Source organism: Hemitrygon akajei, chromosome 11 (assembly GCF_048418815.1).
Source record: "Hemitrygon akajei chromosome 11, sHemAka1.3, whole genome shotgun sequence".
Taxonomy (NCBI): Eukaryota; Metazoa; Chordata; class Chondrichthyes; order Myliobatiformes; family Dasyatidae; genus Hemitrygon; species Hemitrygon akajei.
This window is the reverse complement of record NC_133134.1, coordinates 153705622-153718414: the sequence shown is the minus strand read 5'-3', so window position 1 is coordinate 153718414 and position 12793 is coordinate 153705622. Positions and strand designations below refer to the sequence as shown.

Here is a 12793-nt window from a genome sequence, read left to right as displayed (position 1 = left end):
TTATAGTAATTACTATTATCACTGTTTAGTGTCTTGGATATAATTTTGTCTCTTTAGTAATCTGATTTTCTTTTCTTTCCTTAATATAAACTGGGAAGTGAGAAGTTATGAAATGGTAGCTAGAAGAGTATTTATTAGGGAATAGATCCTTCAAAAAGGAATTACTTCTTAAGCGTTAAGTATATTCTATGGGTCAATTACCAGAGTCTAAGTGTTTACTGAGGAAGGAAAGTATGGATGAATTTTTATTGTTTAAAGCTTACCTTTTAAAATGTTATGATAGATTCAGTAGAACAGTTTATCATTTTAGTTATTGTTATGAAAGCATCATTGCATAATTTGAGTTCACTGTTCACAGTAAATTTATTATTAAAATACATATACGTCACTATATACAATCCTGAGATTCATTTCCTTGTGGGTATTCACAAGCTTTGCTGCTGCTTATGTGTGGGAGGGGGGAGCTGGGGAGGCTTTGGGGTTCTAATATTTAACTGTCATTCATCCTCTGGGGGCATTCTGTTTTTGTGAATGGTTGCGAAGAAGTATTTCAGGATGTATACTGTATACATTTCTCTGACATTAAATGTACCTTTGAAACCTTTAAATACAAAGAAACACAATAGAGTCAATGAAAGACTGCACACAACAAGATGAATAAACAACCAATGTGCAAAAAAAAACTGTGCAAATACAAAAGGAAAAATAATAAATAAATAAATGAGATGAAGAGTCCAGGAAAGTGTGTCCATAGGTCGTGGGAGCAGTCAGTTTTGGGGTGACTGAAGATGAATGAAGTTATCCCTTCTGGTTCAAGAGCCTGATGGTTGAGGGGTAATAACTGTTCCTGAAATTGGACCCAAGTATCCTTCCTGATAGCAGCAGCGAGAAGAGAGCGTGGCCTGGATAGTGGGGACCTTGATGATGGATACTGTTTTCCTGCAACAGCGCTCCATGTAAATGTGCTCAAAGGTGGCTGTATCCACTACTGTTTGTAAGCTTTTCCGTTCAAGGGCATTGGTGTTTCCATACCAGGCCATCATACTCTCCAAAGTTCAAAGTAAAATTTATTATCAGAGTACATACATGTCACCACATACAGCGTTGAAATTCTTTTTCCTGCAGGCATACTCAGCAAATCTATAGAATAGTAACTGTAAGCAGGTTTAATGGAAGACAACAAACTGTGCAAATACAAATATAAACAAGATAAAGAGTCCTTAAAGTGAGATCATTGGTGTGGGAACATCTCAATTATTGAGTGTAATTATCCTCTTTTTTTAATGAGCCTGATGGTTGAGAGGCAGTAACTGTTCTTGAATCTGGTGGTGTGAGTCCTGAGGCACTTGTACCTGATGACAGCAGCAAGAAAAGAGCATGGCCTGGGTGGTGAGGATCTTTGATGATGGATGCTGCTTTAGTACGATGTTATAGATGTGCTCAATGGCTGGAAGGGCTTTGCCCATGATTTACTAGGCCAAATCCACTACCTTTTATAGGATTTTCCACTCAAAGGCATTGGTGTTCCCATACCAAGCTGTAATGCAGTCCGTCAATACACTTTCCACCACACATCTATAGAAGTTTGTCAGGGCTTTGATGTCATGCTGAATCTCCGCAGACTCTGAAGGACACTATCATGATAGTGGAGCCACTATCATGGTGGGTCCAGGACAGGTCCTCTGAGATAGTGACACCCAGGAATTTAAAGTTACTGATCCTCTTCACCTCTGATCCTCCGATGAATATTGGCTCATGGATCTCTGGTTTCCCTTTCCTGAAGTCTACAATCAGTTTCTTGATCTTATTGACATTGAGTGAGAGGTCGTTGTTTTGACACCACTCAACCAAATTTTCAGTCTCTCTCCTGTATGCTGATTCATCACCACCTTTGATATGGCCCACAACAGTGGTGTCATCAGCATACTTGTATATGGTGTTGGATCTGTACTTGGCCTCACTGTCATACAAACCTGGGATTAGTTTTCTTGTAGGCATTCATAGTAAATATAAAGAAACACAATATAATCTATGAAAAACTGTACACAGCAAAGATAGACAAACAACCCAGGTGTAAAATACAACATATTGTGCAAAAGAGGAGAACAATTAATAGTAAGTAAGTCATATGTATTGAGAACATGCATTGTGGAGTCCTTGCAAGTGAGTCTTTAGGTTGTGGAATCAGTTGAGTGTTGGGGTCAGTGAAGTTATCCACTCTGGTTTAAGAGCCTGATGGTTGAGGGGTAATAAGAGTCCCTGAATCTGGTTTTGTGGGTCCTGAGGCTCCTGTACATCTATGCTGATGGGAAAAGCAAGAAGAGAGCATGTCCTGGATGGTGGGGTCCTTGATGCTGCATGCTGCTTTCCTGCAACAGTGCTCTTTGTAGAGGTGCTCAATAGTGCAGAGGGTTTTACCTGTCATGGACTGGGCCATATGCATACGTTGTCACTTTTCATCTAGCCAACAACAATTATTAACATCAATTAGATTTACAAGAATGGTCCAGCTGATGGCAGGGCAAAAAGGAGGAAGAGAAGTACTTTGGGAGCTTCTGTTCCTCCATATCAAGGATTCCCAACCTTTTTTATGTGAGAGGTCTGTGGTCACCAGGTGGAACCCATGATCACTCATTTTATTTGTCATGTTCCATTTCCGGGTCAGAAGTATACTTCTTGGACTTATGGAATGCCTGATGCCAGCTCTATAACTTTAAGGAATTCTACATTTTTAGAGACTCAAGTCTTCACTTCAGGTTTGACTCAAGTAGTATAAGTGCAGATATTTGTGGGAGACAGGGTATTTGTAAATTCATATGTACAGAACCAGCTTACAAGATAAAGTACTTTATATCGAAAGGTAGTCTGAAATTCAGGCAGTAAATCTGTCACATGCTGCAGCACTTATTTCCCACAAATGATTATATTTTCTCTCCCAGTTATTGATATAATTTGTAGGAATATCTTGAAACAGTTGTGTCATAGGCTTTTAGTTGATGAAGAATGGATTAAAGCGACATTAAATTAATGTAAAGTCGAAAGGAGAATTATGATGCTGTTGCTTTAAAATGGAAGGAGTGTGTCAGAATGAAATTCAATGATTTTTGCATGTTCTGAAATGTTGGAAGTTATTAAGACTTAAGAAGTTAATATAATTTTGAAATGTTTATAAATTTAATAAGTTAACTAATTTTACTAAATGGAAGAAGTGTATTAAGAAATGTCTTTCTGGATCCTCCTTGGATAAAAAGTTGGTGATTAATTAGATACAGAAATACAATAAGCTGCATAATTAATTAAATATGGATTTTGATGCCTTCTCATAGTTGAATTTCCCTTCTATTTAAACCATAAGTGCATAAGATAGGAGCAGAATTAGGCCATTTGGCCTATTGAGTCTGCTCCACCATTTCATCATGGCTGATCCATTTACCCTCTCAGCCCCAATTTCCTGCCTTTTCCCTGTATCCCTCATGCCCTGACCAATATACTCTGAACTTAAAGAGTAATTATCTACTGTGTTGCTATTATCAATTAAAGCACAAATCTAGCAGCTGACTATAGTTTATCTTTAAGATTTCGCTTGTGATGATATGTTCATAAATTTTTCCCTTGCCTGCTTTTCTATTTTATTCACTCTTTTCTGATTATTATACTCAGTATTTGGAGCATTAAGGTTCTAGCTTCCTGACATGTTAGAGGATGGCAGTGAGCTGCTTCCAGTCAATACACACTGAGTCACTGAGGAGGATCTGCTGCAATTAGTATTGCTTATTTTGCACAATTTGGAGTTTATTTCTCCTGGGATGTGCATCTATGTACACAAGATAATTATGTGATGAAAATTCATTTGTCATTAAAGATAATTCATGCCATGCCACTGTTTTGAACAGTGAGATCTGATGAACATAGTTCTTTACATAAAAAGGGAAATCAACAAACTAACCTGATCTCAGGCATAGAATGCAGTTCCATGGAAGAAAATCATCACAATCATTTTAATGATATAAATTTAATGTTAAAATCTAAGGACATCACTTTAGAATAAGAGGAGGATAGAAGTAATTAGTTTCTAATTAAGAAGTGAACTCGTTCTTAAGCAAAATAATAAAATGCCTGTGAATAAACATTTGGACTTGCCAACACTAAGAGTCATTTTGTTTGATAAGATAATTTACCTTCAATTGGAAGAAAAGTGTAACTGAAGAAGGTGTATTAGGAAATGTTCCCAAGGACCTTTCTTAAAGGACTGAGCTTGCTGAAATATACTTTTTATGTTATTGAGGTTTTGTGGATAAATTATGATGATGGCCATAAAATAAATAATGAAGTTGTATTACTCTTTGTTATGAAGGTTTATTCTTGTCAGCATCTTGGTAGCTAAGAGATGATTCACTGTAAGCTTTTTTATTCAAACAAAATATTGGCAAACGATAGATGCTACTTTTTATATTTCTCTTGTGCTAGCTTTAAAGGCTAAATATTATTAAGAATATTAGCTATTCTAATCATGCGAAAGTCTGCAGATGATGGAAATCCAAAACAACCCCCACAAAATGCTGGAGGAACTCAACAGGCCAGGCAGCATCTATGAAAATGTATAAACAGTGGACATTTTGGGTAAAGACCCTTCTTCAAGACAGAAAGGAAAAGGAGAAGATGCCACAATATAAAGGTGGGGGGAGGAAAAGGAGGCTGGCTGGAAGGTGATAGATGAAGCCAGGTGGGTGGGGAAAAATCAAGGGCTGGAGAAGAAAGAATCTGATAGGAGTGGAGAGTGGACCATAGGAGAAGGGAAAGAAGGATGGGACCCGGGGGAAGTGATAGGCAGGCGAGAGTGGGGAATAGAGAAAGACAGGAGTGGACGGGGGATATTTTTGCTGAAAGGAGAAATTGATATTCATGCTATCAGGTTGGAGACTACCTAGGCAGAATATAAGGTCTTGCTCCTCCACCCCAAGGGTGGCTTCGTCATGGCACAAGAGGAGGCCATGGACTGACGTGTCAGAACGGGAATGAGAATCGGAATTAACATTCTTGTCTTGGTATTGTATGCCTGTTGTTTCTGGGTGTACATTCCAGAGACAACACTTATTCTTAGATTTGTTTTCAAGATTTGGGCATTGCAGCAAGGCCAGCATTTATTGTCAATTCTTAATTGTTCTTAAAAAGGTTCTAGTGAGCTGCCTTTGTAATTATTACAGTCCTTTTGGTGAAGATACTGCCATACTGCTTTTGCACAGGGCTTTCCAAGATTGAGACTCCAGATGATGAAGGACAAACAAGATATATCCTAGTCAGGATGAGAGGTTTGGCTTTCCCATTTATACTCTGTTCTTCCCTTGGTGGGGAGTTTAATAGGTGCTATCAAAGTAGTTGGGTGAGTAACTGCAGTGCATTTTGCAGATTTTTTTTACTCTGTAGCCTCTGTGCGTCAGTTGGATGGAATTAATTTTAAGTGTGCCAAATGGGTTAACATTTAAATGGGGGGAGGGGGGTTCATTATCCTGGATAGTGTTGAGCTTCTTGAGAACTGTTGTCACTGCACTCACTCAGCCGAGCAGAGTATATTCCATCACACCGAATTTGTGAATGTTGATGATGGAAAGGCATTGATATGTCAGGAAATGAGTCACCCAACACCTGATATGCTCTGAGATCTGTGATATTTCTCTGATTGGTCCACTTGAGTTTCTGATCACTGGTGATCTCCAGGGAATTGATGGTGGAGGACTGAGTCATTGAATGACGACAGTTCTTCCTTAGTGATAGTTGTTACCTAGCACCTTTGTGGCACAAATGTTATTTGCTACTCATCAGCTCCAGGTCTTGCTGTCTGCAGGCAGAAGCTGCACTATTTACTGAGAAGTTGCAAAAGGAATTGTATACTTTGCAGTTAAGAATGAACATCCCAATTCTGACCTTGTGATGGAAGGGTGACAGTTGAAACACCTAAAGATGACACTGAAGAGTTCCTACAACATTGTCTAGGGCCAAGATGATTGACCTCTTGCAATGCAACTAGAGTATTTTCCCTTGATTGCCCTTTGATACCAGTTTTTACCAGGATGACATATCCACTGAAATAGTGCTTTGATATCAAAAGCAGTTACAGTACTCCCAAATCATCTGTAGAATTATGTTCTTTTGTCGAAATGAGCCAATATTGTGATCACTCCCCAACCTTTCCTACACTACATCAGTGACTGCATTTGTGCTGCTTCCTGCACCCATGAGGAGCTTGTTGATGTCATCAACTTTGCTTCCAACTTCCACCCTGCCTTCAATTTACCTGGCCTATTTCCGACACCTTCCTCCCCTTTCTCAATTTCTCTGTCTATCTCTGGAGACAACTTATCTACTGATGTCTATTATAAACTCACTGACTCTCACAGTTGCCTGGAGAATACCTCTTCCCACCCTGTTACTTGGAAAAATACCAACCCCTTCTCTCAATTCCTTCGTCTCTGCCACACCTGCTCTCAGAATGAGGCTTTTCATTCCAGAACTATGAAGATGTCCCCCTTCAAAGAAAATGGTTCCCTTTCTTCACCATCAGTGCTGTCCTCAACTGCATCTCTTCCATTACACACACTTCTGCCCTCACGCTATCCTCCCGCCACCACAGGGATGCGACTCCCTTGTCCATTCGTCCCTCCCCACTGATCTCCCTCCTGGCACTGATCCTTGCAAGAGGAACAAGTATTACACCTGCCCCTACACCTCCTCCCTCACTAGCATTCAGGGCCCCAAATAGTCCTTCCAAGTGATGTGTCACTTCATCTGTGAGTCTGTTGGGGTAATATGCAATGTTCAGTGCTTCCAGTGTGGCCTCCTGTGTATTGGTGAGACCGGACATAGATTGAGAGGCCACTTTGCGGAGCACGTATACTCCATCCGCCAGAAAAAGAAGGATCTCCCAATGGCCACCCACTTTAATCCCACTTCCCATTCCCATTCTGATGTGTCAGTCCATGGCCACCTCTGTAGCCGTGATGAGGCCATGCTCAGGATGGAGAAGCAACACCTTTTATTCTGTCTGGATAGCCTCTAACCTGATGGTATGAATATCGATTTCTCAGACTTCCAGCAATGCCTCCTCCCTCACCAGTTCCCATTCCCATTTTCCTCTCTCACCTTATCTTCTTGCCTGTTCATCACCTCACTCTGGTCCTCTTCGCCCTTCCCTTACTTCCATGGCCTTCTGTCCTCTCCTATCAGATTCCCCCTTCTCCAGTCCTTGATTTCTTTCACCAATCGACTTCCCAGTTCTTTACTTTACCTCTCCCACCCTCTCCCCCCACCTTCTTGCTCTGACCTCATCTTTTTTTCTCCAGTTCTGATGAAGGGTCTCAGCCCGAAACTTCAACTGTTTACTCTTTGCCATAGACGCTGCCTGGCTTGCTGAGTTCTTCCAGTTTTGTGTGTGTGTTGCTTGGTTTTCCAGCATCTGCAGATTTACTCTTGTTTCAGAATCAATGAAAGGTCACACTCAACAGGACAGATAAAAACCAATATGCAAAAAAAACAAACTGTGCAAATACAAAAAGAAAGAGAAAAAGAGAAAATAGTAACAAATAAACAACAAATATTGAGAACATGAGATGATGAGTTCTTGAAAATGAGTTCATAGGTTCTGGGTGCAGTTCAGTGATGGAGTGAGTGAAGTTATTTTCTCTGATTCAAGAGGCTGATGGTTGACAGGTAATAACTGAACCTGGTGGTATGGGTCCTGAGGCTCCTGTACCTGTTACCCGAAGGCAACAATGAGGATAGAGCATGGCCTAGATTGTAGGGGTCCTGCTTCCCTGTGACAGTGCTCCATGTACAAGTGCTCAATGATGGGGTGGGCTTTATCTGTGATGGACTGGGCTGTATCCACAGATTTTTGTAGGATTTTCCATTCAAGGGCATTGGTGTTACTATACCTGTCTGTGATGCAGCCAGTCAATATACTCTCCACTACACATCTATGGAAGTTTGTCAAAGTTTTGGATGACATGCTAAATCTTCACAAACTTCTAAGAAAGTAAAAATGGTGCTGTGCTTTGTTTGTAATGGCACTAATGTGTTGGACCCAGGACAGATCCTATGAAATGATAATCACCAAGGAATTTAAAATTGCTGACCCTCTCCATTTCTGGTTCCCCAATGAGGATTGACTCATGGACCTCTGGTTTCCTTCTCATGAAGTCAACAATCATCTCCTAGGTCTTGCTGACACTGCATGAGAGGTGTTTGCTGTGGCACCACTCAGCCTGATTTTCAGTTTCCATCCTGTATTCTGATTTGTCACCATCTTTGATTCTGCCAACAACTATGGTTTCATCGGCAAACTTGAGTATGGTATTGGAGCTATGATTAGTCTTACAGTCTTTAAGCATATAGCGAGTAGAGCAGGGGTTTAAGCATACAACCTTGTGGTGCACCTTTGCTGAGGGTGATTGTGGAGGAGATGTTTTTGTCAATCTGACTATCTGGGGTCTGCAAGTGAGAAAATTGAGGATTCAGTTGCACAAGGAGGTATTGAGGTCTGTGACTTGAACCATATTGATTAGTTTTGAAGGCAAGATAATATTAAATGCCGAGCTATAGTCAATGAAGAGCATCCTGATGTATGCATCTTCACTGTCCAGATGTTCCAGGATTGTGTGAAGAATCATTGAAATAGCATCTACTGTTGACCTGTTGTGACAGTAGGCAAATTGGACTGGATCCAAGTTTCCTTTCAGGCAGGAGTTGATATGTTTAATCATTACCCTCTCAATGCACTTCATCACAGTTGATGTAAGTGCTACTGGACAATAGTTGTTGAGGCAGGTTACCCTGTTCATCTTGCGTACCAATATAGTTGAAGCCTGCTTGAAGTAGGTACCTCAGACTTCCATAGCGGGAGATTAAAGATTTTAGTGAATACTCCAGTCTGTTGATCAGCACAGGTCACAGATGCCTTGTCTGGGCCGAATACTTTCTGTGGGTTCACCCTCCTGAAGGATGCATTCACATCGACCTCAGAGACAGAAATCACAGGGTCATTGGGGTTTGTGGGAATTCATGCAAGTGTCCCCATGTTTTGATGATCAAAGCAAGCATAAAAGGCATTGAATTCTTCTGGGAATGAAGCCTTGTTGTTACCTATGTCACTTGGTTTCACTTCGTAAGAGGTAATAGTATTCCAGTACAGGTACTACCACAACTGTCAAGCATCCTTCAGTGATTCAAGTTTGGTCCAGAAATGCCACTTCACACATGAGGTGGCTTTCTGGAGATTGTACATAACTGGACCTCTTGTATTTAACTTGATCCCCAGACCTGAATGCCACTGATCTAACCCTCAGCAGATTGCAGAGGTCATGGTTCATCAAGGGCTTCTGGTTAGGGAAGACTCTGAATTATTTTGTGGGGACACACTCAACTACAACTAATTTTATTAAGTCTATGACAATCGTGGTGTATTTGTTCAGATCCTCTGAGCTCTTGATCATGGACCAGTCTACCAACTCGAAGTAATCCTGTAGCCACTCCTCAGCCTCCTTCAACCACCTCTTTGTTCCCCTTACCTCTGCAGCCTTGTTCTGTACCCTCTGCCTATATGCAGGGAGGAGGAGAACGGTTAAGTGCCCAGATTTCTTGAAGTACAGTCTAGACATGGAACAATAGGCATTCCTAATCATAGGAATTCCTAATCATAAGAGTAGGTCACAGCCCCTCAATCCTATCACTGTTTAATGTGATTATACCTAATCTGCCCCAGGCTTAATCTGTTCTTCTTCGCCAGATGCCCACAGACTTTATGTCCCTGATTTTACAGAATACTTTGATTTCCTTGAATAGCCACGATGATTTGCTCCCATAACTTTCCTGTATAAAGAATGCAGGGATTCACCATCATCAGAGAGAAGTTCCTCTGCACCTCAGTTTTAAATGAACGCCCTTAAACTTGTAACTATATTCCTACTACTGGAACTTGGTCCTGCATTGCTGCCTCACCAGCCTGCCACCTCATTTTTAAGTGTGCTTGTTTCTGCACCAAATATGCATTTCTACACAACTATTAGAACCAAGGTTGATCCCATGGTTTGATAGTAATGACAAAGTGAGGAATTGCCAAATCATGAATTTGCAGATGGTGTTAAGTGCTGCTATTATTTGTCTACAATGTATCATGGGTGCCTAATTTTGACCTGCAAGTTGTGTAACTGTTCATGTCATTTGAGGAGTTTAAGACCAAAACAAAAATTGTTAAAATGAATGAATATTGCACCAATGTGAGGAGACAAAATTTCTGATAGACTGTCAGGCACTTTGAAATATCTTTAAAATTGCATACAGGTTAAACCATTTTCCTGCAGTGTGGTACTTCCTGAGTTCTGTGAACATATTTCTAGCTAAGTAATCAATATGGGACTAAATCACATTTAGAAACGCTCCGAAGTGAGCTGAAGTCCACTAATGTCTGCTTAAGTTAGGAAGTAATGACTTGTATTTATTCTGTCTTTTGAGGCCTGTAGAAAGCCTTGGAAATTTAATTCTAGGTAATTCAGTTCTGATGAAGGGTGTTGGACTTGAACTTCTCTTCCCATAGATGCTGCCTGACCTGCTGAATGTTTCCAGCATTTCCTGTTTTTACTTCAAATTTAAAACATTTTTCAGAGTTTTTGTTTTCATTTATTATTATAGATTTTAGTTATTAATTATAGCTTGTGCAGACTTCAGTAATGAAACTGGATGACTGGAAATCTGTGCAGGAGAGTAGAAAAGCTGTTGCACTGGGACAGTTCCAATCTCGCATCTTTAGGAGTCCAGGTCCAGTGGTAAGAATAAGCATCGCAAACTGGGGTCTCCTTCGTTGCAGTGGCTAACTATAACGTCTTCTGTGCCTTGTCATGCCCATCATTCTCCACGGAGGGCTGCAATACTGCCTTCCCTACTGTTGGATCTCACTGTAAATCTCATCTGCCAGTCTACTGGAGCTGACTTTGCATGCTAGGACAGGCATGTCCCTATCTCCCCAGGATATTGGGCCACTGGCTACCCATACCTGATTTACCTTGCCTGGGTTTGGTTGCTGTTGCATGCATATGGCTACTTGGAGCCACAGGTGAGAGCTGAGTGTCTGGTAGGGACCAAAGATGACTGTGCTGCCCTGAATGGAAATGACAAGCCCCTTCACCAAAGGTGCTTTCCCTCTGTGGACACCCCAGACACACCAGTAATGAAACTACACATGAGTTTATTGTTAATGTTCATATTTGATGTAAGATTTGTATGGACTGTATTTCTCCTTAATTTTTCAAATGAGCTGTATTTTTCCATTTCTTAGATATCAACAGATGCTGCACAGAAACTTGGTTTACTTGGCAACAATAGCAGATTCTAATCAAAATATGCAGTCGTTACTACCTGCTGTAAGTAATACACCATTAGTTCCATAATCAAGGTTGTAACAAAACCAATTAAAAAAACAATTGTGATTGAGATTTTTTGATTTTTTTTTCTATTAATTCCTCTACCTTTAACTGTGACTGTTACTTGGGTAGTATATGCCATAGAGTTGTGCATTTGTAATTTCACTTATGGCCTTTTGCTATATTAATTAACTATCTATGCTTTGGAAATAGCAAAATTAGTTTTCAATCATTATTACGCACCTTATGTTGATTTGATTTTCCCTTGTGCTGTGGATCTTTTGCATTGTTGGAATGTCTTGTAATAAACTGGTTGTGCTTTAATATTTATATAAAGCATTGGAAGTATTACATTAAATCATTTTGTATTAAGCAATAATTTTGTCACCTATATATCTATGTTCCATATATTTTTACGGTTTTGAGTAGGCTCTTCCAAGCTTTTTAGCCATATTTTACCCCGTTTAAAGGGGTAAAACATTTTCACATGACTTCTTTGTCTTCCTAAGTTTTAAGTATTTAGTATCAACAAAAGAGGGATATAATTAACTATCAGATTTCAAATCTGCAGTAAGATTTCTTATTTATTTAACCTATTAATTGTTTTCTGTCAACAAGAGTAAATTTATGTTTTAGGACATTAAAAATACCTATCTTAAAATGAACTAAGACCATGAGATGGAGCAGAATTAGGCGATTTGGCCCATCGAGCCTACTTGCCATTTCATCAAGGCTGATTCATTTGTCCTCAGACCTAATATCCTGCCTTCCCCCTGCATCCCTTCATGCCTGACCAATCAAGAATCTATCAATCTCTGCCTTAAATACACATAAAGACTTGGCCTCCACAGCTCCCTGTGGGAACATATTACACAGATTCAACACTCTGGTTAAAGAAATTCCTCTTCATCTCTGTCCTAAAAGAACGCCTCTTTATTCTGAGGCTGTGTCCTCTGGTCTTAGAGCCTCCCATCATCCTCCTCACATGCAAGGTCTTTCACCAGGCCTTTCACAATTCAATAGGTTTCAATGAAGTCACCCCTCATTCTACTGAATTCCAGTGAATACTGGTCCAGAGCCATCAAACACACTTCAAGCTGTTCAAACCTGGAATCATCTTTGTGAACCTCCTTTGAACTCTCTCCAGTTTCAGCACATCCTTTCTAAGATAAGGGGAACAAAACTGCTCACAGTACTCCAAGTGAGGCCTCACCAGTGCTTTATAAAGTCTCAATATTACATCCTTCCTTTTATATTCTAGTCCTTTTGAATTGAATGCCAACATTGCATTTGCCTTCCTCACTACAGACTCAACCTGCAAATTAACCCTTAGGGAATCCTGCAGAAGGACTGCCAAATCCCTTTGCGCCTCAGATTTTTGTATT

General features: G+C 40.2%; 1 protein-coding gene across 4 annotated transcripts in view; it reads left to right on the top strand.

The window, feature by feature from the left end:
- LOC140736146 (calcium-responsive transactivator-like) overlaps positions 1-12793 on the top strand; it is a 97891-nt gene that overhangs the window by 8772 nt on the left and 76326 nt on the right. For all 4 annotated transcript variants that reach the window (XM_073061972.1, XM_073061970.1, XM_073061971.1 and 1 more), the window contains exon 3: positions 11324-11408. In XM_073061972.1, coding sequence (XP_072918073.1) covers positions 11324-11408 — 85 coding nt within the window. The remainder of the gene's footprint in view (positions 1-11323; positions 11409-12793) is intronic.